Below are 27,019 nucleotides of genomic sequence, written 5' to 3'. Positions count from 1 at the left end.
GGAATGGCCGCTGGATTTACTAACTGGCATTCGCGGCACGCCGTACACCACTTACGGACGTCGCCGCGAATCCCCGGCCAATAGAATCGGGCCATTATCCGGGCGAGTGTCTTATCCTGCCCGAGGTGTCCAGCCATGGGATTAAAGTGGGCCGCCTGGAATACCAATTCCCGGCGGCTCTTTGGAATTAATAACTGGGTGACTCGCTCTTTCGTCTGAGTGTCCTGCGTCACTCGGTATAATCTATCCTTCAAAATGGAAAAATAGGGGAAGGACGGGGTGGCGTTCGGCTGGAGCGTCTGACCATCGATTACTCTCACTTGGTCAAACGCGTGTCGCAGAGTCTCGTCTCGCGATTGTTCCAGTGGGAAATCCACGAGGGATTCCCCAACAGAAAGAGGAGGGACCGGCGGCTCCTCCCCCTGTCGCGGAGATGACGTAGACAGCTCTGCGACCGCCGCTCCAGCCAAAGCGACACCGGGACCCTCCCCCGTCAACCGGCAGGACCCACTCTTTACTAGGCGTGCCATTAAACCCCGAAATCCCGGCCAATCGGTCCCCAAGATCAAAGAGTGGGTAAGGCGAGGATTAACCGCCGCCTTCACTATAGATTTTTCCCCTCTAAAATATATGTGGACCGACACCAACGGGTAGCTGTGAATATCCCCGTGCACACACAACACCTTCACCCCTTGTGCTCCCCCCAATGCCTCGTCTTGCACCAGGCTTTGGCGGATCGAGGTCTGATTGCAGCCTGAATCCACCAAGGCCTGATATGTAGCCCCTTGTACACTTACCGGTATGCGATACGCTCCGGCCCGATCGAGGGCAGCCTCTGGCGCGTCGGGGATCTGCACCACCGCCCCCACCTCCATCGCTGCACATTGTTGCTGCAGGTGGCCCGGTTCCCCGCAGCGCCAGCAAACCTGCCCGGGCCTCCCCTCTGCAGCTGTGTTCTGGGGCTCACTCACCTGGGGGGGGGAGAGACAGACACAGAAGGGAGAAACGGGAGGGCACCACGGGTGCGGTGGGCCGGCTGGGGTGGAGCCGGCCCCCGCCTCCGTGGTGGGGGAATGGGGCGGGGACGGGACACGGGAGGAGGGGGGGGAAGACAGAGAGAGAGAAGAGGAGACAGAAGACGATGTCATCCGTTGTCCTGCCGCCGGTACAGCCGCCAGATGATCCTCCGCCAGTCCTACGGCCTGATCCAGCGACGCCGGGCGGTGGCACTGGACCCACTCCGCGGTTCCGGCTGGTAAGCGGGCAACGAACTGTTCCAGCGCCACCTGGTCGATGATTCCCTCGGCGTCGCGATCTTCGGCCCTCAGCCACCGCCAGCAGGCGTCCCGGAGCTGCTGGCCGAACGCGAACGGGCTGCCTGCTTCCTCCATCCGCAGCGCGCGGAAGCGCTGGCGCTGCTGCTCCGGCGTGCGCCCCACGCGCTGGAGGACGGCCCGGCGAAGGTCAGCGTAGGCCAGCCGGCGGTCGGCGGGGAGCTGTAATGCGGCCAGCTGCGCCTCTCCAGTCAGGAGGGGGAGGAGGCGCGCCGCGCGCTGCTCCATCGGCCACCCCGAGGCTTCGGCGACCTGCTCGAACAAGGTGATGAAAGCCTCGGGGTCGTCCTGCGGGCCCATCTTGGTCACAGTGAGGGGAGACGGGCCCGCGGCCGGGGCGCTGGTGGACCCCGCCGACGCGAGGAGCCGCCGGAACGCCTCTCGATCTTCCTGTTGAGCCAGCACCAGGGCTTCGAAGCGGCGCTCCTGCTCCTTTCAGAGCGTGACGAGTGCCTGGTGCTGGCTCTGCTGAGCCGTGGCGAGGGCGTGGACCAAGTCCGCGAACGGGGAGGATTCCATGGAGCTGCAGCACTGGTGCTCCACCTTTTCCCGGGTTTCAGCACCACTGTAGCGCGGACAATGAGTGGGTGGAGCACAGAGGACGGCAGGACAACGTTTGGAGGTAGTGACAACGTATTTATTAGTAAACTTTTCAGTCTAAATATTCGCAGCACACAGACACACACACAGCCTCCAATCCCGGGTCGCGCTCCCTCTGCTCTCTCTCAGCCTCCTAAAATAGGGAGCGGTTTACTGGGGAAACACACACAAAACACAGGTTAATTACAGTCAGGTTTGGCGAATCTGCCACTCACCTTCCCCGGCTCCACCCTCCTGTCACAGACCGATGCTTGACCACGCCCCCGCTGCCACACCACACTTACAGAAAAATTTACTGAAAATAAATTATAGGCTACTCTGGCCTATCCAATAACATAGCCTTTATAATATTCATATTCACTGACCTGGCCTAATTTGGAAAAAATAATGGCCCATGTATATAAATGCAAGCATTTCTATGTTAGCAATATTATTACCTGTATTTCCTTGATGGCTAATGTCAAAATCATAATTGCACAGTGTGCAAAACGCATGATTAGGCAGTTTAGAGGGGCGGAGGCATGGCCATTGATCTTGATACTTCGTTAGGAACTTCTGAGGGGCATAGACTCGCTTCTTTTTAGATTTGCTTCCCTCTCTCTCTCTGTCAGTATCCTCATCTGACGTCATGTGTATTATTAACTGCAAGGCACGCACATACACAAACACACATCATCATCCACCACACGCACTTACGGTACGTGAAAACACTTGGTGCGCTACTCATTGAATCTCACATGCACGAGTAGCCTAGTTCAGAAGATTTTAACGCGTCTATTGGTTGACTGGATGGAAACGTCAGTAGGCTACTACAGTATATTTTCACTTTAGGCTATGCAATATTTTTTGGATTGAGAAGCCTGGGTCTAATATCAAAACAAGCTGGAACAAATATTTCCTTCAGATAAGGCAGAACACTGTGCTTTGAACTATGACGTTAGGACGGTTGTCCTTGCTTTATTCACAATACCCTTGCCCTGCCCATTTACCTTCGAAATGGTGTTTAGCACCGTCCTCCCTTATAAAACCAGTCACAGTATGAAGATCGACTGAGAGGGATGAAAATCAATTTCGTTACTTTTGTTTTGACGGCTCCTCGGCTCTCCGCTTAGCCTCATAGCTTAGGCCTATTTGAAGAGTTTAAAACTAGCGCTGTGATTGGTCGAAGTCTTCTTTTCTCTACAGGTTGCTGGTCAATGCGGTTACAGCCATAGACGAGTTGCCTAGTGCGCGAATGCAGACAGTTGAACCGGAATATTAAAGATCTTTGAACTCAAAGCCATCAATGGCTTTTTGCGTATTTTGAAGTGCTAAATCGTAGCAGCGTAGTTTGATGTCTAAATGCGTATCTGCTACGCAAAATGCGTAAAGGTTGGCAGGTCTGAATTCCTCTAAATGACTGGAATGACGGTGCAGATTTGTGGCCTAATGTTAGCATTAGCTACATGTTGGAATATACCTTTTTCCCCCCCGAAGAGTCCCAACACAAGAGTTAAAAAAAAAAAAACACCACTACAAAAGCAAGAAAACCTTTGTGTAAAGACTTTTTCCCCGACATCAGCTTTTGGGGACAGAGTGCTGTAAAAGCCAAAGCATTTACACTCAAAGGACTCCAACCTGAACTGTGGGCTAGATGGTATTCCTGCCCCTCCATGTCTCAGCAACTCCATGGACATCTAATTACACGGCTATTTGCACTCTATCATTTATACAGTGATGCTTATTATTGTTAAAACAATATCTGAAGTGTTAATTGTAAAATATCTTGCTCAAGACTTTCAGTGTTGTAAGATTCTATTTTATCCAATAGTAGATGGTAAAGAAAAATTATAAACACTAACAGAATCAGCACATTCCGGTTATACATACAGTAACTATAATTACCCATGTAAAAATAATTTCAATAAAAGGTTAATGTTCAGTTCCCTCTTCATTTATTCTTTATTCAAAAGGCACAACTGAGTCACACAGGTTGATCAGTGTGTAATGGACAATAACAATTTTATCCAAAATAGTTTTTCCTGCCTTAGTCGATTTATTTCCATTTCACATGCATGCAGCTGTTGTAAAGTTCAGTGTGTTTTGTGTACAACTCTCTCAGACTGTAGGTTCATTACTACACTCTGAGTCCATGGAGACATTTTGCACAGGACTGGGTTCCGCTGATAACAGAAACAAAGCTTCAGTGCTCTCTGCTCTTAATTTGTTTTGTTCTTTCAGGATATATCACGCATGTCGCTCCTTGTTGAGTTTTTTATGCCCGAGTTGTTTGAAACCAATCTGGGTTTTCTGTGTCAAATAAGGAAGCTGCTTCACCTGTAAGAAAATCAAACACTTTCATGATGGAGCTAATTCGAATGTGAGCAGAAAAAAACAAAACGAGATTCTTTTTTAAAGATATTTTTTGGGGCTTTTTTCACCTTTATTGGATAGGACAGTGTAGAGACAGGAAATGAGTGGGAGAGAGATGGGGAGGGATCGGGAAATGACCTCGGGTCGGAATCGAACCCGGGTCCCCGGATTTATGGTATGGCGCCTTATTCACCTGAGCCACGACGGGTTTTATTTCTCTGTTTGAACAACCAAAAACAGTGCAAAAATTAACCATACTGAAGATAGATTAAGCCTTGCTTGCATGAAAGATGGTGTCTGTCTGACCCCAGCTGTAATTATCATGTGATGCGTGATGTCATGCGCAAGGGGTTTAAACAGTACGCATACCATACTACAACAGCAGAGGTATATAAAATAACTTGCAAAGCAGTAAATGAAACCAAGACTAAGAAAACAGCCAAGACATAATGGCGGATGTGTAGTAAGGGACGCTTTTAGGAACTGAAATAAAAGATCAAAAAGCCTAATTTTTGTGGTGCTAGTTCGTAATATATGCTCATTCTAACTTGCCCACTCGGGCATGTCGGGGACATATCCCACTTGTCCGAATGCATGTTTCACTTGCCCCAGGCAATCGGGCAGTCCTTAATGTCGAACTCTGCAAAGGGAGGCCCCTCCCTTATACATTTTATATATAAAATATTATACATATATAAACAATTGAGTCATGGGATAAATACTCGATAATACGTTAATTCACAGTCAGTGCTGTTCAGGAGTGTTGTGTTAGAGTTTGTGCAAATTCTGAACACATACACCAGCTCAAATACATCAAAGTCATCATGCCCCAGCTTTAGGCATGAAGAAGTCAGACTACACACTACGTTTACATGCACATCCAAATCGAGCTGCTGTCGGTAATCGAGCTGAAGGTCCCAGCAGGGTGCCAGAGAAATCCAATCGTACATGCACACAATGAAATCGAGCTATTGTGTGAGGTGCATTGTGCACCCGAGCCACAGGTGGCGCTACACGCCCCATCGTGTTGGTACACTTCCGGTTGTCGTCATGAAGAGCTATTCAAGAGTACAAACAAAGTTATCAGCAGTGTTGCCAGATACTGCTGACGTTTTCCAGCCCAAAACATGTTCAAATCCGCCAAAATGCACTTAAAACCGCCCAGTCTGGCAACACTGGCAGTTCTGTGTTCACAAGTTCCGTGCTCAAGCGGTTAGGCTTGCTCTAACAGACTGTATGGCTACAAACTGTCCTGCAGACCACTGTTTTGTAAGACAACTTATTTTGCACAATTGTATATTTTTCTAAAGTCCATTTTTTGCTTACAAAAAATATTTTTCTAAAGTCCATTTTTTGCTTACAATTTAACTTATGTCTTAATAAACACAAAAAGTTCAATTGTTTTGTTTTTATTGACATTCTTCAGATGTTGGACATATATATATATACACACACACACACACACAAAAGCAAAGGGGAGTCCCATATACGATCCGTACATTGGGGGAGTGCCTGTTAGAGAGCGCACTTGTCCTGGGCCATCGGCATAGTGAGGTAGGGTGGCCAGTTCCTTTCCTCGCCGCCTTTTAACTTCCCTAGTGTTTCCACCAGGTCCCCATTCACTGCTGGGTGGACAGGGAGCGAGCCCCAGATCCCCATTGAGCCGAGGCTCGAACCAGGGACCGTTCGCTTAGCGGTCAAGCGCTCTAACCACTTGGCCACCTGCGTTCCATACACACACACACAAATACAGTGACTTGTTTATGTACACAATTCACAGCTATGCAACAGCTGTACAGATGTATTTGGTGATGCAGTAAGTGAGCTAAATTTTAACAGTGCAAACAATGCCACAAAAAGAAAAGATTCATGCCATTGTCATGCCGACCGAGGCTGTTGTGTTTCCCGCTTGTGGTCTCGTCACTTCCGGAAGGGGTAGTGCTGAAGTAAGTAGCTCGAATACGTAGCTCAATAGGGTATACATGCACTAAGTAGCTTGGCAGAAATCGCATAATCTAGGTCGTGTAGCTCGATTCCAAGAAATCAAGTTCGGTTCAATTTCAGCCGAATTAAGGTGTATACATGGCATTTTGAACTTCGATTTCAGTCGAGCAACGGCAGAAATTCGATTTTCTCTATGCGCATGTAAACGCACTGACTGTGAGTGAGATCCAGACATCCCAAGTCTCCCGCATATTGATAGCAGCTCCCTGATGCCCGAAATTACATACAATCTCACGGAATCTAGAGCAAGCGAGCAAGCTTCATCCCGAACCTATCAACCAGTCAGTCAATGCATAGAGCAGGAAAAAGAGCAGCAGCGGCTCCAGCCATTTTCTGGAACCCAGGAAATTAATACATAACACGAATCCATTTTTTTTTAACTGATTTGGTGTTCAACTTTCACAGTTATGATAAAGCAGTGTCTCTTTGTAATTGTCATCTTTGTAAGCTCACTTGCTAGGCACAAGGATAAATAATGGCAATAAATTACTTTTACTTTACAGTGCTGGAGCTGCAGGAGCAGGTGTCGCACAACAGGCAGGAATTTGTTAGGGTCCACCTCCAAAACTAAGTCACTCATAAAACTACCGTACAACCTTTTCTGGTTCTAACAGAATCAATTAGGACCATGTAGACCCTTTCTATTTTGTGCTACGTTAAGTAGAGGTGTGTGTGTGTGTGCGTGTGTGTGTGTGTATTAGGGGTCAACGCGCAATTACCGTTATTTATTTATTTTACTAAAAATCATAATATCTCTGCAACCATAAAATATTTTTTTCCAAAATTCCAAAACCTATGATCTTCCTGCGGCAGCACGGTGGTGTAGTGGTTAGCGCTGTCGCCTCACAGCAAGAAGGTCCGGGTTTGAGCCCCGTGGCCGGCGAGGACCTTTCTGTGCGGAGTTTGCATGTTCTCTGCGTGGGTTTCCTCCGGGTGCTCCGGTTTCCCCCACAGTCCAAAGACATGCAGGTTAGGTTAACTGGTGACTCTAAATTGACCGTAGGTGTGAATGGTTGTCTGTGTCTATGTGTCAGCCCTGTGATAACCTGGCAACTTGTCCAGGGTGTATCCTGCCTTTTGTCCGTAGTCAGCTGGGATAGGCTCCAGCTTGCCTGCGACCCTGTAGAACAGGATAAAGCGGCTAGAGATAATGAGATGAGATGATCTTCCTGCGGTGTCCCTTTACAGAGAGCTGAGTTTAAGGTAAAGTCCCTACAATAATCACGGAATTGGTACGAAGGAAGAGGCCATTGCAAGATTCATTTATAATTTATCACTCTGTGATAAACTTCCCTGTGTATTCCTGAATCTTGTCGTTACCTTTTTGTCTACTGAAACACGTGTAATGTTATATTACATCTAAAAACATGATTTCAGTATCAAATGAATGGACACACCATCCTGTTATCTCTGTCAACTCATCGTTTTTTTTTTTCTGTATTTATAGGATCTGAAAGAGATTCTCACACAACATGAGCAAAATGTCCGCTGTTCAATTAATACCGTATCTTCAGGTACTATTAACACATCCATCTTCCGTCAAATATGTGATTTTCCGATGCAAAAATCAGCACTCTCCAGTCACAAGACAAAGCAATTCTACAGAGATGCAAGAGCATCCTATGTCAGAAGCTTTCAAAAAATAAAGGAAAAAAGCCCAGTGAGAGAGAAAATCTTGACGAATCTGTCAGTGGTCAATCCTGAGAACCATGATGTGAAACCAGAGCAGATTTTGACTTTGGCAGACAGATTTCCAAATGTAATGAAGGCCGATGCCAGAGAACAACTCCATTTAGAAGTCCTGTATTATGTCTCATCTAAGCACTGGTGCCAAATTATAAGAATTTACCAGTTGAGTTCTGGGGGAAGCTGTCCAAAGTCACATCTGTGAGCTCAGGGCAGTTGAGATTCAGGGAGCTCTGTCAGCTGATGAAGCTGCTATTGGTGCTGCCAAATTCTAACGGTAATGTGGAAAGGGCATTCAGCATGGTGCGTCACATCAAGACAGAATTTAGGAGTCAGACGTCTCACCAAACACTTGTAAATCTGATGTCTTGCAAGATTAACAAGTTTATTGACACAGAGTGCTATGAGGTGGAGGTGTCTGGAAAATTGCTCAAATCTGCAAAGCAAGCAGCCTCTAAATACAATGAAAGCTTGCAAAAGGAACATGCATAGAACATAGGAAATGAAAGAGCCCTTTAGGCCTACATGTACAATTGCATTAATTGTCATTCATGCAATTCATTCATTGTTCTATGTTCATCTGTGTTTCGGTATCTAAGTAAAGCAATGTTCCGTGGTGAAATATCTATCTATCCTGTCATCCTTCCTTATTTATGGGGGGTGGGGTGTCCAGATTCAATCAGTAAGGAGCTTAATATGGCACATTGTAGTTATCATAGTTTATGGGTTGGGGGCAGCTAAGTCCCCAAGTCAGGGCGTCAGCTATGAATCTGAGTGAATTCAGGTATTGTTCATCTCCAAAAGGCCACCCCAAAATCCACCAGAATGCAGGAAATCGCATTAACCAAATCCAGAAATTTCTAGGGGAGTACCTCCATACCCCCCAGCAATGTATTTGTCCCAAAAAAAAAAAAATCCCCAAGGGGGGGGACTCCCCGAAATGAATTTTGTCAGGTGAGGATGTCTGTAGATCAGTCAGAGAGAGTTTCATAAAGAACCCAAACAGGAATAAAAGAGTCTGAGGTCATACTTGAAGAGGGAAAAAAAAAAGATTCAGCAGTGTAAACATTCTCTAATTTGGTGGGAAGCTAGTCATTAACCAATTAAGTTATTTAGAATAGAATGCCTTTATTGTCACTGCACAAATGTACAACGGAATTTAGTTCATCATCAGAGAGCAAGGCCGCTGTGTAAGTGCGCACCGCTATTCTTGGGCACTTTAGCCCAAGGCCGTCCCATGTTAACCTAACTGCACGTCTTTGGACTGTGGGGGAAACCGGCGCACCCGGAGGAAACCCACGCAGACACGGGGAAAACATGCAAACTCCACACAGAAAGGCCCCCATTGGCTGCTGGGCTCAAACCCAGAACCTTCTTGCTGTGAGGCAACAGTGCTAATCACTTACGCTACCATGCCACCCCGTGGTTTAGCTTGAGAACATATGATAGCCAGACAGTAATGGGAAGTGTCTGTGAATTTCTCTGTACTTTTGCATTTCACACTTGGTTATACTGGATGAGAGTGAGTAATCAGGCATGTGTGTTCATCATTAGTGTGTACAGTCAGCTTTTTAAAATTATTGACACCTTGGTAAAATTGTTATGAAAAATATTGACACTGAAGCATGTTTTTTTAAAATATATTTTTAACAAAACGTAACAGAAGCATGAATCCAGTTATATTTCACTTTTTTGAGGTCACCAGAATGTTTTGGAATTCTTGTGTTCCTTATGGTGTCCTGTTTTCCTGGGCTGTAAATATGAGGTGACACAGAATTCAAATTCTCTTCACCATTCAGTAACATGGAGAAGATTAAAGAATACACAAATGATTGAAAAGTGTGTTGACGTTCATAAATCAAGTAATGACTAGAAAAAAAATATCCACATGGCTAAAATACCTAAATTAAAATATCCAGATCTTTAATAAACCTGTCTGGTAGAGTGTTTCAGAAGAAGGTAGCATTTTTGGCTCACAAGCCTCCAAATCTACAATTATACATCACCTCCATGCCAACAAACCATTTGTAAGTCATGTAAGTTTTTTTGCCATCTAACCAAAAACTTAAGCACTAGATGCTACTGAAATCCGTTTATAGGGGAAGACTCAGTAATGTTATGCTGGCATAGAGAGGTGGCATAAAGTTCTAAATGAAGGGGTACCAGCCATCCCATCTTTTTCAATGTAGCCTCTTCCACTATACTATGAGCTCAGAGATACCTATGATTGACAAGTGTCCTTGTGTTTGACAGGGGAGAGAGTATGCCATCCCTCCCATCTAGAGAGCACAGCAAATTTTGCTCTCTTGGTCTCCTGTTCACTGATTGCTGTGGCATCACAGGGATTCAAACTCTGGTTGATAGGGCAAACTTTTTGTTGCACAACTTGGGAACAATAATAGAATATTTTTATCATGCTGTCTTTTGGGAAGTGTTTGACACTAACCAGTTCATATCTAATGTGTCTGGCAGGCAAGAGAACACAGACTGGGTAATAATGATGCAATCTTATGTAAATAAAGATACAACTTTTGTTGTATGGTGGTCAAGTGTTTGAGATACTTTGCCTTGCACTTACGAACGAGTTTCCTATGGTCGCAAAAGCCATCAAAAACCAGGTTGATGCATTACCATATTCTCTTAAGTATGGAGCTGCGCTATGACTAACTGTACAGTGGTGCTTGAAAGTTTGTAAACCCTTTAGAATTTTCTATATTTCTGCATAAATGTGACCTAAAACATCATCAGATTTCCACACAAGTCCTAAAATTAGATAAAGAGAACCCAGTTAAACAAATGAGACAAAAATATTATACTTGGTCATTTATTTATTGAGGAAAATGATCCAATATTACATATCTGCGAGTGGCAAAAGTATGTGGGCCTTTGCTTTCAGTATCTGGTGTGACCCACTTGTGCAGCAATAACTGCAACTAAACGTTCCCGGTAACTGTTGATCAGTCCTGCACACTGGCTTGGAGGAATTTTAGCCCATTCCTCCATACAGAACAGCTTCAACTCTGGGATGTTGGCGGGTTTCCTCACATGAACTGCTCACTTCAGGTCCTTCCACAACATTTCGATTGGATTAAGGTCAGGACTTTGACTTGGCCGTTCCAAAACATTCACTTTATTCTTCTTTAACCATTCTTTGGTAGAACGACTTGTGTGCTTAGGGTCGTTGTCTTGCTGCATGACCTACCTTCTCTTGAGATTCAGTTCATGGACAGATGTCCTGACATTTTCCTTTAGAATTTGCTGGTATAATTCAGAATTCATTGTTCCATCAATGATGGCAAGCCGTCCTGGCCCAGATGCAGCAAAGCAGGCCCAAACCATAATACTACTGCCAACATGTTTCACAGATGGGATAAGGGTCTTATGCTGGAATGCAGTGTTTTCCTTTCTCCAAACATAACACTTCTCATTTAAACCAAAAAGTTCTATTTTGGTCTCATCCGTCCACAAAACATTTTTCCAGTAGCCTTCTGGCTTGTCCACGTGATCTTTAGCAAACTGTAGATGAGCAGCAATGTTCTTTTTGGAGAGCAGTGGCTTTCTCCTTGCTACCCTGCCATGCAAACCATTGTTGTTCAGTGTTTTTCTGATGGTGGACTCATGAACATTAACATTAGCCAATGTGAGAGAGGCCTTCAGTTGCTTAGAAGTTACCCTGGGGTCCTTTGTGACCTCACTGACTATTACACACCTTGCTCTTGGAGTGATCTTTGTTGGTCGACCACTCCTGGGGAGGGTAACAATGGTCTTGAATTTCTTTCATTTGTATACAATCTGTCTGACTGTGGATTGGTGGAGTCCAAACTCTTTAGAGATGGTTTTGTAATCTTTTCCAGCCTGATGAGCATCAACAACGCTTTTTCTGAGGTCCTCACAAGTCTCCTTTGTTCGTGCCATGATACACGTCCACAAACACGTGTTGTGAAGATCAGACTTTGATAGATCCCTGTTCTTTAAATAAAACAGGGTGCCCACTCACACCTGATTGCCATCCCATTGATTGAAAACACCTGACTCTAATTTCACCTTCAAATTAACTGCTAATACTAAAGGTTCACATACCTTTGCCACTTACAGATATGCAATATTGGATCACTTTCCTCAATAAATAAATGACCGAATATAATATTTTTGTCTCATTTATCTATGGGTTCTCTTTATCTACTTTAAGGACTTGTGTGAAAATCTGATTGTTTTAGGTCATATTTATGCAGAAATATAGAAAATTCTAAAGGGTTTGCAAACTTTCAAGCCCCACTGTACGTGCTGTACAAGGTGTCCAAATTTAGGTGTCTAAATTTATTGTTCAGAATAAAAAGTTGGTCCTTTAAAAAAAGTTTCCATGTAAACATCTGACTGGGTCTATTAACATTCCTCAGAGCTTTGTGTGTAAAATAGTCTGGGGCTTGCACGCAACAAGATGAATGCGATTTGGGAAACTCCGTGGTCCAATAGAAGATATGGTCCAAGATGAGAGGCTGTCATAAGTGTAGATCAACTTCTTGTTTCTAGTTATATTTCAACAAAAATGATTTTTGTGTGATGTAATGAACTTGCAGCATTTTGGGGAAAAAAGTGTCATGGATATGTCACATTTTTGAAAAAAAATCAGTTTTCTTTAAAAATAAAATTTTAAAAATCAAAATTTAGATTTGCATTGTTAATGTTATAAACAACCTCATAGTGTTATATTAAAGGCTCAAACAGAAAAAAAATATGGTTTTCATGCTACCAATTTTTTTTGGTAAAGAAAATATTTTTTTTCTCAAGTTTATCACCGTGAATTTATCACATTTTAGAACCAAACTCTTCATATAGACCTGGCCTAAACCATTACTTGTGGCTGTTGTCATATTTATATCACAACATAGGAGGATGCATTGATTTAAAATGTGATTAAGTTTTGGACTAGATCTCATTTAGAGATATAATGAACTAATGACCACCTGCTAACTATCAGAAACAGGTAATAAAAAAATATATATATATTATCAAAGATTTCAACACAGAATAATAAGTTATTTTTGTGCTGCCGGTACTTGTCACAAGAGTGAACAGGTGAGCAGTATCACTTACCTTCTCTTCCTTCATGTGATACTCAGTCTCAAATCTCACTTTAAGGTCCTCAAACTGTTTAAGGCCTTCCTTAGCTGTGTGATATGTGCAAATAGACATTGAAAGCATTTTAATTATTTAATTATCCTTACATCTTGAATGTACCATATATTCTCAAAACTTGTACTCCTCATTTGTTTACCTTTTAACATTTCTAGCTGGTCAGCCTCTGCTTCCAGCCGCAGATTTTCAAATGCAGCAACCATCCTCTGAAGGAGGAAAGACAACCAAATTTGAAAAGTTTGAAAACCATCACAATGGTTGTGAAAGACTGTAGATTAAAACACAATGCCAATTAACCATTTATCTTTGAAATTAGCCAAATGTGAGATTTGTTTGAAATGCATGTACAGTGGTGCTTGAAAGTTTGTGAACCCTTTCGAATTTTCTATATAATGCCAACTTTACTAATCTTGGCATGAAGCTTGCCATGTAACTCAAACAATCACTTCTTTCTTTTTTTTCCTGACCACCACACATAGTACTGACATGCACAATAACACACCACCATTTTAAATCCCATTTTGACATTGATTCTGGGTCATATGTCCTTTAAGTCAAAGCCACACACTACAATTGTTTTTCATATTATTAAAAAAATAATTCACCTGAATGTTTTCATGGTTTTGCAAGAAGAGACCATGAGTTTCTTCTCTTTCTGCCTCAACTAAAGAATCAAATTACATTGTTGTTTTAACATGGAAAAAATATTATTATAATTATATATTTTGCAAGGCAATGATGTCCTGAATGCATCAGAATTTTACAGTGTCACTTACACAGGTTCATTCTCTCAGTAGATCTTTCAAAAGTGTCCTTTAGAATGTTGCATAAATTTCTTGTTGCATTACTTCTGTAAGGTTTAAAAGATATATTTATTATAGTCATTAGTAATTAAATATAACATTTATTGAGTTAAAATGTTATACATACTTATTCCTCATATCATCATTTTCATTTAGTTGTTCCTCTAATTTCATGCTGAGACTTTCATTTTCAAACTGTAACAAAAGGTATGAGTGATTAAAAATAAAAAAATATATACATAGTCACTAGATGCTATTTTTCTTGCATATAATTGAATAAAAAAAGTTTCATTGGATAAAACACAAAATCAAAGGCTATGTTCAAACAGGCAACCAAAACCAATTTGCCTGTTCAGACCTTTACTCGGATATCTGATTGGGCTGACACAGTAATGGAGCAGGTGGCTGCAGTGGCAGTCAGTAGTGTATGAGTAATGGTATAACATTAGACACTAAAGATTTACATATATCTATTTTCATACCCTTACATAAATATTAAAATACAAATAATTAAATATTGAAATTTGTAACAGATCTATAGCAGATCTTGTCACAATAGCCAGTCATATATGCAGTACATAGTACACCAATTTAAAATAAAGGGGGGGGGAGGATGGCACGTAAACTTGGGTGACTAGCACTACAATTATGCGAGATTCTTCCGATTAATTGTATGTATGCTGAAACAATACGTGGAATTTGATTTGACAGGTCAGACTGAGTCACACTTTTTTAACTTTAACACGCAACCAGGAGCCAGATTTCTCTCTTATTCGAGAGAGGAGCTGCTGGCCCTGGAAACAATGGGACGAGCCGGGATACGACACCCCATCCCGGCCGAGCTGAGGAGGAAACCCAGGGGCTGCAAGACTGGAGCTAAGCTAAAGGCTAGGCTAGCAGACAACCGGCAGCACTACAAACCATCCATTCCCTCCGTTATCATGGGGAATGTGAACTCACTGCCAAATAAAGTCGACGAGCTTTCCTCTCTGAACAACCAGCGGATTTACCGGGAGAGCAGCTTATTTATCTTTACGGAGACATGGCTAACACACCTTGTACCGGATGCTAACGTGGACTTGCGGGGATTCACTGCTGTGAGAGCTGACAGAGACACTAACACATGCGGGAAAAGCAAAGGTGGGGGACTCATCATTTATGTTAACAACCGCTGGTGTAACCCGGGACATATCTCCGTAAAGACAGTTTTATGTTGCCCGGACTTGGAGCTGCTAGCCGTTAGCCTACGGCCATATCTGCCAAGGGAGTTCAGTCAAGTGATCACCATCTGTGTTTACATCCCTCCGAGGGCTGACGCAGCCGCTGCATGTGAGAGGATTCACTCTGTCACAGCAAGGCTGCAGACACAGCACCCTGAGGCATTTATCATCATTTCTGGGGACTTTAATCATGCTACGTTGGACTCTACTTTGGCTGCTTTTTACCAGGCTGTGGATTGTCCAACAAGGAACAACAGAACAATTGACTTGCTGTATGCTAATGTGAGGGATGCATACAGAATCACACCCCTCCCCCCACTAGGGAAGTCTGACCACAACCTGGTTCTTCTACAGCCGAAGTACACCCCCCTGGTTCAAAGGCAGCCTGCAACAACTAGCTCCATCAGGAGGTGGTCCTCTGAAATGGAAGATGCCCTCAGGGACTGTTATGACATCACGGACTGGGATGTGCTGATTAGCCCACACTGTGAGGACATACTGTAGAGGGGCTGACACACTGTCTGACGGATTACCTTAACTTCTGTGCAGACGTGGTCTCCCCACTAAGACTGTACGGTGTTACCCTAATAACAAGTCATGGGTAACACAGGAAGTCAAAGCTGTCCTCAACAGGAACAAGGCTGCCTTCAGGAGCAGGGATAGGGAGGCGATGAAAGCAGCACAGCAGGAGGTAAAACGTTGCGTGAGGGAAGCTAAGGAGAAAGGTGGAGCAAAACCTGAAGGAGAACAGCATGAGGGAGGTCTGGGGCCAAGTTTACATTAGACCGTATCTGTCTCGCTTTCTTCGCGGATGCACTGTCCATTTACATTAAACCGCCTGGAAACGCCGGGAAACGGGAATCCGCCAGGGTCCACGTATTCAATCCAGATCGTGTCAGCTCCGGTGCTGTGTAAACATTGAGATACGCGGATACGCTGTGCTGAGCTCTAGCTGGCGTCGTCATTGGACAACGTCACTGTGACATCCACCTTCCTGATTCGCTGGCGTTGGTCATGTGACGCGACTGCTGAAAAACGGCGCGGACTTCCGCCTTGTATCACCTTTCATTAAAGAGTATAAAAGTATGAAAATACTGCAAATACTGATGCAAATACTACCCATTGTGTAGTTATGATTGTCTTTAGGCTTGCCATCCTTCCACTTGCAAGTGGTAAGTGATATGCGCTGGGATCACACACACAGCGGTTCAGTCCCGAATCACAGCTTGTGCACTTCACTCGCGTGCTCTGTGAGCTGCGCAAGGCCGGAGTGCGCACCCTCCAGAGGGCACTCGCTGTTCTGGGCGGAGTGATTTGGAGCGCAAGATGCCTGCGGAGCCGAGCGTATCCGTGTATTGGTGTTGTTGTGTGCACGCAAATCATGTATTGGTGTTGCTGTGTGCACACTAATCGTTTTAAAAACGTTAATCTGATGATCCGCTGATACGGTCTAATGTAAACATGGGCTGGGAAGGTGTGAAAACCATCACAGGCCACAATACAAAGACCAGAGTCGTTGAGGGGACAGTGGAGAGGGCAAATGAGTTGAATGACTTTCAATCGGTTCAACCAGCCCACGTCCCCCCCACCCTCTCCCTCACTGCAGCCATCTCTCCTTCTTCCCTCAACACACCTCCCTCCAGTCATCACAGCAGCCCCCTCCTCCCCCACCTCAGCACAGACTCCTCCACGCATTACTGCAGACCAGGTCAGAGGTCAACTGAGGAAGCTTCACCCAAGGAAAGCAGCAGGCCCGGACAAGGTGTGTCCCCGACTACTGAAGACCTGTCCTGCTGAACTGGCTGAGCCACTCCAACGCATCTTCAACCTTAGCCTGCAGCTGGGGAGAGTGCCAACCCTCTGGAAGACATCATGTATTGTTCCAGTTCCCAAAAAGAATCGGCCCAGCGAGCTGAACGACTTCTGACCGGTGGCACTCACTTCACATCTGATGAAGACGTTGGAGCGGCTCTTTCTCAGCCTCCTCAGACCCCAGGTACAACATGCCCAGGACTGTCTGCAGTTTGCGTACCGGGCAGGTGTCAGTGTGGAAGACGCCATCCTCTACCTGCTACACTGAGCCCACTCGCATCTGGATAAGGGAAATGGCACAGTGAGGATCCTCTTCTTGGACTTCTCGAGTGCCTTCAACACCATCCAGCCCCTATTGCATCAGGACAAACTGAAGAGGATGCAAGTGGACCCCTGCCCGGTCACCTGGATCTCCAGCTACCTCACTGACAGGCCGCAGTACGTCAGGCTGAAGGACATCACATCTGACACTGTGATTAGCAGCACCAGAGCACGCCAGGGCACGGTGCTGGCCCCTCTTCTCTTCACCCTGTACACCGCGGACTTCTGCTACAACTCGGAGCTGTGTCACATTCAGAAGTTTGCCGATGACACAGCCATTGTTGGGTGGATCACTGACGGCAGAGAGGAGGAGTATAGGAGCCTGGTGAGGGACTTTGCTGTGTGGTGCAACAGGAACCATCTGCAGCTCAACACCTCAAAGACCAAGGAGCTGGTCATTGACTTTGGGAGGTCCAGACCAAGGTCACGACCAGTTCTAATCGAGGGAGTCGAGGTGGAGGCTGTGGATTCCTACAAGTACCTCGGGCTGTGGCTGGACAGCAAGCTGGACTGGACTTGCAACACCAAACACTTATACAGGAAGGGACAGAGCAGGCTATACTTCCTTAGGAGGCTGCGGTCCTTTAACATCTGCAGGAAACTCCTGTGGATGTTCTATTAGACTGTGGTCGCCAGTGTCCTTTTTTACACCATGGTGTGCTGGGGGGACAGCACATCCAAGAAGGACACATCCAGGCTGGACAAACTGATCAGGCGGGCTGGCTCTGTGGTCGGCATGAAGCTGGACTCTCTGGTGATGGTGGCAGAGAAGAGGTCTATGGACAAACTATTGAACATCATGGACGATGCCAGTCACCCTCTGCACACCGTCATCAGCAACCAGAGGAGCCTGTTCAGCGACAGAATGCTCCTTCCCAAGTGCAGGACGAACAGACTTAAAAACTCCTTTGTCCCTCACGCCATCAGACTGTACAACTCCTCTCTGGGGGGGGGGGGGGGGGGGGGTTATAGGAGGACAGAGGATGGGAAGGAGTAGTAGCCTAGCCTAACAATAAGCAATACCGGACAATGTGCAATATAATGTGTAATATAAAGTGCAATATCTCTCCTGCCGCCGCCCCCCCTTCCCCCCACCTTCCCCCCTCTCCCCTCGTCCCCATATCTTATTCTTTTTATATTTGTATATGTAAATATGTCTGTGAAGATTCTCAGTCATCCAGGTCATAGTAACTGTGGGTGGTAAAAGAGAGCAACTGGACTTGCTTGAAGATTCTTGAAGACGTTTCACCTCTCATCCGAAAGGCTTCTTCAGTTCTGTCGACAGAACTGAAGAAGTCTTTCGGATGAGAGGTGAAACGTCTTCAAGAATCTTCAAGCAAGTCCAGTTGCTCTCTTTTACCACCCACAGTTACAGTATATGTAAATACTTAATTTATTTTAATTTATCTAGAAGTTTTCTCTATTTATTTTCTCTGTTTATCTGTAATGATGCTGCTGGAATCTTAATTTCCCTGAGGGAACCCGCCCAAAGGGATCAATAAAGTTTAATCTAATCTAATCTAATCTAATCTAATCTAACCTAATCTAATCTAATCTAATCTAACATGTCCTGAATTCCAAGTTTAATCAGATTTGACACTTCATACAAAAATGTAGATTGAGTTCAATCAGAAGTCAGGTTTTCTACATGTTTTTGCCATTCAGACTGCAGAAATTCTTTCCCAATCAAGGAACATATGCCAGATAATTAGATTTAAGCAGCCTGTCTGATCATAGCCATACATACCTGAAGTTCTTGAATGGCTTTGCGCTGTGTCTCAATTGTCCTTCTGTTCTCCTGAAGCTTTCTCTCTTTTTGTGCAATATCATCGTCCATTTTCAATTTCCATGCTTTTATTTTTTCAGCCTCTTCAAACAGTTTGGAATACAACTGACTAGATCTTAACGATGTCTGCCAAAATGAACAGAAAATAGTAATGAAATCAATCCTTACACTTGATCTTATACCAAAAACACAAACATGAATAATTCACTCACCTCTTCTTTCCCCATTGGCATCACAGCAATCCTCTTTGTGACTTCTTTAAAATAGTAAATTTGAAATATTATACCAAAAATCATTTGGTACACATCAAAATAATTAACATTTCTACTGCTTTGCTACTGAATTTTGTTAACTTATTTATCTTATTTTTTAAATAACCTCTCGACATGAAAAAACACCTCTGCACCTTTACCTGGTCTTGGGGACTCTGGAGACAACACCATCTTGGGACTTGAAATGGTCTCTTTCTCAAAACATTTATTAAAACTCTGAAGAAAAAACATACACATGCCAGATAATATATTCAACTATAGTAAAATCAACAATAAAATGAAGAGTAAAATGAACATTATTTCTGATGAAATTCTACCCACCTGAACTGGTGCCATAAAGCTACTGCTATTTTCAAACAGCCCAGGGTCTTGAGGTTTTACAGCTGATACCTGACCAAGCTTGGTTCTTGGAGGCACTAACAGTTTAAAGTTAAATGGTTTTTCCATGCTGTAACATAATGAAAAAATAAAAAGAATTAGCTAACTGTCTCTCGAACAATAAGTTTCTTAAAAAGTAAACAGGCATTGCCAGTAATTGCTGTTTTTCTATTTCAAAGTGTGCTAGTACAATTGCATTTTAGACGGGGGGGGGGGGGGGGGGGGGGGGCTACAAACTCCACACAGAAAGGCCCCCCATCAGCCAGTGGGCTTAAACACAGAACCTTCTTGCTGTGAGGTGACAGTGCTAACTACTACACCACCATGCTGCCCTCCAGTAAATGTTTATTTACATTAGTATCCTTTTTCAGGAGTAATTCTTCACATAAACAGGTTCAAGAGTGTTCAACCAGCAATGCTTTCTGCCACCGTGCAACTGACTTACTGGCAAAATCTGGTTCTCTGCATGCCTTACTACTGCATTTCTATAAGCTATGGGAAGCAGAGCAAGAAGGCGAAAGGAAAAGTACAGTGGTGCTTGAAAGTTTGTGAACCCTTTAGAATTTTCTATATTTCTGCATAAATATGACCTAAAACATCATCAGATTTTCACACAAGTCCTAAAAGTAGATAAAGAGAACCCAGTTAAACAAATGAGACAAAAATATTGGTCATTTATTTATTGAGGAAAATGATCCAATATTACATATCTGCGAGTGGCAAAAGTATGTGAACCTTTGCTTTCAGTATCTGGTGTGACCCCCTTGTGCAGCAATAATTGCAACTAAACGTTTCCGGTAACTGTTGATCAGTCCTGCACAACGGCTTGGAGGAATTTTAGCCCATTCCTCCATACAGAACAGCTTCAACTCTGGGATGTTGGTGGGTTTCCTCACATGAACTGCTTGCTTCAGGTCCTTCCACAACATTTCGATTGGATTAAGATCAGGACTTTGACTTGGCCATTCCAAAACATTAACTTTATTCTTCTTTAACCATTCTTTGGTAGAACGACTTGTGTGCTCAGGGTCGTTGTCTTGCTGCATGACCCACCTTCTCTTGAGATTCAGTTCATGGACAGATGTCCTGACATTTTCCTTTAGAATTCGCTGGTATAATTCAAAATTCATTGTTCCATCAGTGATGGCAAGCCGTCCTGGCCCACATGCAGCAAAACAGGCCCAAACCATGATACTACCACCACCATGTTTCACAGATGGGATAAGGTTCTTATGCTGGAATGCAGTGTTTTCCTTTCTCGAAACATAACACTTTTCATTTAAACCAAAAAGTTCTATTTTGGTCTCATCCGTCCACAAAACATTTTTCCAATAGCCTTCTGGCTTGTCCACGTGATCTTTAGCAAACTACAGACGAGCAGCAAAGTTCTTTTTGGAGAGCAGTGGCTTTCTCCTTGCAGCCCTGCCATGCACACCATTGTTGTTCAGTGTTTTCCTGATGGTGGACTCATGAATATTAACATTAGCCAATGTGAGAGAGGCCTTCAGTTGCTTAGAAGTTACCCTGGGGTCCTTTGTGACCTTGCCAACTATTACACGCCTTGCTCTTGGAGTGATCTTTGTTGGTCGACCACTCCTGGGGAGGGTAACAATGGTCTTGAATTTCCTCCATTTGTACACAATCAGTCTGACTGTGGATTGGTGAAGTCCAAACTCTTTAGAGATGGTTTTGTAATCTTTTCCAGCCTGATGAGCATTAACAACGCTTTTTCTGAGCTCCTCAGAAATCTCTTTTATTCATGCCATGATACACTTCCACAAACATGTGTTGTGAAGATCAGACTTTGATAGATCCCTCTTCTTTAAATAATACAGGGTGCCCACTCACACCTGATTTGTCATCCCATTGATTGAAAACACTTGACTCTAATTTCACTTTCAAATTAACTGCTAATCCTAGAGGTTCACATACTTTTGCCACTCACATATGTAATATTGGATCATTTTCCTCAATAAATAAATAACCAAGTATAATATTTTTTGTCTCATTTGTTTAACTGGGATTTCTTTATCTACCTTTAGGACTTGTGTGAAAATCTGATGATGTTTTAGGTCATATTTATGCAGAAATATAGAAAATTCTAAAGGATTCACAAACTTTCAAGCACCACTGTAGTTTCTATCCTAAACAACAGTTTTATATTATATATGGGAAAATGAAGTCAATAAAACCACTACTTAAAGTCAGTACCTGTTAGCTTTTTTTTATTATATATAAGGATTGATTCTCAAAACTGAACCCTGAGGACTGGAAGTGTTGATACTTTGGTACTGATCTACCCATCCTTACCGACCAGGTTAAAGTGATTAGTGAAGATGAATTACTGGATGAAAAATGCATTTTTTTGGAAGGTAGATTTTACATAGACCAAATAAACATTACAGCCTGGATGAGATCATGTATTTCCATCCTCTGAAAAGTGCAACATAGTGTCCAGAATACCATTCTCCTTCTTCAAGCTGAACTTGTAATTTTCCCTTAGTTTAGTTGATTGTTCACATTTTTACTGGCTAACATTTGTCAGCTGACACACTAATCCAGAGGAATGTAAGTTATAGCTCCAACCAATTAGCCAGGTGTGATTTTAGTGGCGGAGAAGCTTTTCATTCTTAATATCGGCTAACATTAGTATAGGTAATCGTATAGGGCCGAGTAAAATTAAGGATTAATTTCACGAGTTATTTCGGGCAATTTTCAAAACTTTGAAATCACGAGTGAAATTGATCCTTAATTTTACGAGGAACCATACGATTACTTGTTTGTAATATATAGGGCCAAATTCATACTTCAGAAGCCATTCAAGTTCACAACATTTGTCATTCACGTTTTCTGAACCAATCAGGGCGCAAGACTATCTTGCACATTTGAATCAGTTTCTAAAGCGTCTTTCATCATGACACAAAAAAAACTGCAGTAGGACCTTGTCTAACTCACAGCATTCATATGCCACTAGAGAGTCGTTTATTTGTCTTTCAGCGGCCCATTTCTTAAACACGGAAAGCCAAAAATTCGTACTTTTTTGGTATTTTCACTTTCGCTTGCAGCTTTCAATTGGTTTATCATTTCTTCGTCAAATATAGCGAAACGCGGCATTGCAGAGTCAGCCATTTTGATTACAAAAATTTGCTAATTTTTGTAACCGTAACCAAGCAACGAACTAGCCAATAGCATTTCAGAAATACGGCCCTGTGCTAAGGAAAAAAAAGCCCTCCTTGATTGACCAATCAGAATTGAATAATTTGGCCCTTTGTATTATAAGCTGTTTTATAATTAAAACATTAGTGCAATTTATAGAACGTAAGGGGCTGATGAAATTGATCAACTGTCATTATTATAAGTTGAAATAGAACATAAAACCCCTATTTCAGTAGTTAATTTCGGCATGTTAATGTAGGCAGATGACTCACTTCAGGTTTGGTCTGGGGAAATTTGAGCTCTCAGAAAACTCCTCAAATCCGGAATCTGAGGTGAATTTATTAGCCAATGTCGGCGTAACATTACTGAGATAACCAGTCAGTGATGCGACTCAAACTTGTTTCTTAAACAATAAAACTGCATATTTCATCATACAGGCCTGAAATGCCTCTTAAAAATAACTGACATATCATACGTGTTTAACATATTATACAACAGCAAGTGTTCGGCTAGTGACAAAGCAGAAAAATATTCATATTTGCTAACGTCGATAGCCTGTGAGAGATGGTAGCTAATTACCACCGTATACAGTATAATAAGTGAAGAAACTGCAGTGTTTTAGAAAGAGAGGATATTAAATTACCTTTTAAGTCACGGTTTGTCAGACTTACTTGCTTAATTACCCACTTATCAGTCTTTTCTCTGGTCTTATCCCTGTGAGAAGTTCAGTCAGGCTCCTAACGGTTTTCTCATCGACTTTATGCTTTTGATGCGCGCGCGGGCTGAAATAATTCACGAGACGATTTGAAGCGAATTCAGTTTTCCAATGGAGCACATTTAACCTTACTGCATATTGGCATGGTTGCCAGATGCTGCAAAATCACACAAATATCCATATATGACTATCCCTAAACAAGAGCAAAGCACAGATGAATGAATGAATGAATGAATGAATGAATGAAAAGGGACTCCCTGTTTATTGTGGAGCTTAGAGTCCAATACTGGAAACTGCAATGTTTGACTAATCTATTTTGAGGTATCTGTCCTGTTAGCTGATCAATTTCGCCTACTTAGATCAAAAGGTGCAGGCTATCTGCTGATTCCTCGTATAGTGAAGGCTACATCAGGGGGCAGAGCCTTTTCTTACAAAGGCAAGGCAAGTTTATTTATATAGCACATTTCATACACAGTGGCAGTTCAATGTGCTTTACAGAAGTAAAAGCAAAACAGTAAACAATAGAAAATAAAATTACATAAAATAAATGGGGAAGAAAATTAATAAGAATTAAACAATAGTAGAAATAAAATAATAAAATGAGATAAAAGTTCAATTTAAAAAAAACAGCAGAATAAAATAGAATAAAAGTTAAGTAAAATTTAAAACATGGAGAGACTGTAAAAGTAAAGAGTTTAAAACATGTAGAGATGGCAATATTAATAATTTAGCAGAAAACATCTGAAAACAGCTTGGTCTTTAGTCTAGATTTGAAGCTGCCAACAGCAGGAGCATTTTTGATGTCCTCTGGCAGTTGGTTCCATAGCTGTACTGCATAGTAGCTAAAAGCTGCTTCATCACACTTTGTTTTAACAACCGGTTTTAACAGTAAATTTTTCTGCTGCGATCTGGTAGATCTGATTGGGTTAGGCCGCTGCAACATATCAGAGAGGTAATTGGGCCCTGTACCATTTAGAGATTTGTACACCAGCAGCAATGCTTTAAAGTCAATTCTGTAGCTTACTGGAAGCCAGTGAAGGGACCTTAGAATTGGGGTAATGTGTTCTGTTCTTTTTGTTCGTGTGAGAACCCTAGCTGCTGCATTTTGAACCAGCTGAAGTCGTTTGATGGTTTTTTTTGGCAGGCCTGTGAAAAGGCCATTGCAGTAATCAACCCTACTAGAGATGAAGGCATGTATAAGTTTTTCCAGATCATTTTTTGACATAAGTCCTCTTAGTTTGGAAATGTTTTTTAGGTGATAAAATGCCGTTTTAGTGATTGCTTTCATGTGCCTGTCAAAGTTTAGCTCGCTGTCAATGAAAACACCAAGATTTTTAACCATTTCTTTTGTTTTAATCCCCTTTGTGTCAAGAATAGTGGTAATCCTGAGTCTTTCATCTTTTTTTCCAAATATAATTACTTCTGTTTTATCTGTGTTCAGCTGAAGAAAATTTTGTGACATCCAGTTGTTGATTTGATCGATACACTGGTAGAGACATTCAAGGGGGGCATAATCATTAGGTGATAGAGCAAGATAAATTTGGGTATCATCTGCATAGCAGTGATATAAAATTGAATTGTTCTTGATAATTTGCCCAAGTGGGAGCATATAAAGGTTGAATAGTAATGGTCCAAGGATCGACCCCTGGGGGACACCAGAGGTCAAGGACATTGACGCTGAGGTACAATTTCCCATGGTAACAAAGAAGCTTCTATCTTTTAAGTATGATTTTAACCAATTGATAACTTTACCAGTCAACCCAACCCAATGTTCAAGTCGATATAGCAGTATGTTGTGATCAACAGTATCAAAAGCTGCACTGAGGTCCAGTAATACCAGGACCAATGTTTTGTCTGCATCAGTATTAAGACGTATGTCATTTATAACTTTAATCAGCGTTGTTTCAGTGCTATGATTGGCATGAAATCCTGATTGAAAGTTATCAAAACAGCTGTTTGATATCAAGAAGGCAGTTAATTGATTGAAGACAATTTTTTCAAGGATTTTCCCGATGAATGGTAGATTTGATATTGGCCTGTAGTTATTTAATACTGAAGCATCCAGATTATTCTTTTTAAGTAGGGGCTTTACAACGGCTTTTTTCAAGGACACAGGAACAATGCCAGTCTCTAGGGATGTATTTATGATTTGAAGCACATCTGTAATTATAAGATGTAGAACAGACTTAAAAAAGTTAGTGGGCAGAATGTCCAATTCAGATGTTGAGGAACTGAGATTTTGTACAGTTTTTTCAAGAGTCTCATAATCAATTAAACAAAATTCTGACATTGTGTTGAAGTTATCTGTCTGTGTCACTGGTGATTGCAGTTTTTCAATTATTTGCAACTGAGATATATTATGAGCAATATTATGTCGTATGTTATCAATTTTACCTTTAAAGAAGGATGCAAACTCATTGCATTTATTAACTGAGAGAAGTTCAGGTGCTAATTGTGGTGGGGGATTTGTTAGCTTCTCTACTGTTGAAAATAGCACACAGGCATTGTTCATATTCCTGTTGATGATGTTGGAGAAGAAAGACTGTCTTGCTTTACGAATTTCATAATTATATTTACAAAGCATCTCTTTATGGATTTGATAAAGCCCCACAGTTATGGAACAGCCTTCCAAGTCATGTTCGGAAATCAGACACAGTCTCAGCATTTAAGTCTAGGCTGAAAGCATATCTGTTTAGTCAAGCCTTTTGTTAATGGTATTCATGAGGTAAAGGTGTAGATCTGGAGGGTCCTCAGACATTGTATGGATGCTGTCAGTCCCCCACTCGTTTGCTCACTCGAGTTTGTTGACGGTGTAGTGGTTGGCTGCTTTATGTCCCGGGGCTCCCTCATGCCTGTGTTACCTTCTGGCTCTCCCCTTTTAGTTATGCTGTCATAGTTAGTTTTGCCGGAGTCCCTGCTTGTACTCAGCGCAAAATGTATACTGTACCTACTTATTCAGGTGGCATTGGGCATACCTAACAACCTGTGTGTCCCCCCCCCCCCCCCCCCATCTGTCCCTCTGAGTTACATGTCAATCCTGGGATCGAGGTGCTGACCTCTTCTGCTTCTCAGACCTGCCTGATCCATCCTGATGCCCTGTGTCTGGTTGGAGTCTCATCACATCGCTCCTGTGGAGGACGACCCCATATGGACAGTTGAAAATCACACTTGGAAGACGCTCTGGACTCTTACAGTAATGCTTTTGTGGCTGAGGACTACAGTTGGCTTGCTAACTTTGGGACTGCAGTTGTCATGAACAGTTTTGCACTCAAGTTTCCATTAATGAAGAGTTATAACATCAACGAAACTGACTTCATGTTAAAACTGTTAATGTTATAGTCATGTTGTCTGTTGTTGTCCGGGTGAAGATTGGTTCTCTTTTGGGTCTGGTTCCTCTCGAGGTTTCTTCCTTGTGTCATCTGGGGGAGTTTCTCCTTGCCACTG

The 27,019-nt window shown here is 42.7% G+C and overlaps 1 protein-coding gene across 1 annotated transcript in view; it reads right to left on the bottom strand.

The window, feature by feature from the left end:
* Positions 1-19,773, bottom strand: part of LOC132885129 (synaptonemal complex protein 1-like) — a 123,674-nt gene extending 103,901 nt beyond the window's left edge. The window contains exons 1-9 of the mRNA XM_060919461.1: positions 19,648-19,773; positions 19,467-19,542; positions 19,267-19,310; positions 19,016-19,180; positions 14,043-14,110; positions 13,889-13,962; positions 13,718-13,776; positions 13,252-13,318; positions 13,071-13,144 (exon numbers count right to left, since the gene is read on the bottom strand). Of these exons, the coding sequence (XP_060775444.1) occupies positions 13,071-13,144; positions 13,252-13,318; positions 13,718-13,776; positions 13,889-13,962; positions 14,043-14,110; positions 19,016-19,180; positions 19,267-19,310; positions 19,467-19,542; positions 19,648-19,773 (753 nt within the window). The remainder of the gene's footprint in view (positions 1-13,070; positions 13,145-13,251; positions 13,319-13,717; positions 13,777-13,888; positions 13,963-14,042; positions 14,111-19,015; positions 19,181-19,266; positions 19,311-19,466; positions 19,543-19,647) is intronic.
* Positions 19,774-27,019: the final 7,246 nt, after the last annotated feature.

The sequence above is a fragment of the Neoarius graeffei genome, chromosome 4 (genome assembly GCF_027579695.1).
Source record: "Neoarius graeffei isolate fNeoGra1 chromosome 4, fNeoGra1.pri, whole genome shotgun sequence".
NCBI classification, from domain to species: domain Eukaryota; kingdom Metazoa; phylum Chordata; class Actinopteri; order Siluriformes; family Ariidae; genus Neoarius; species Neoarius graeffei.
The sequence above is the reverse complement of the archived record's forward strand: the minus strand, read 5'-3'. Positions and strand labels throughout refer to the sequence as shown.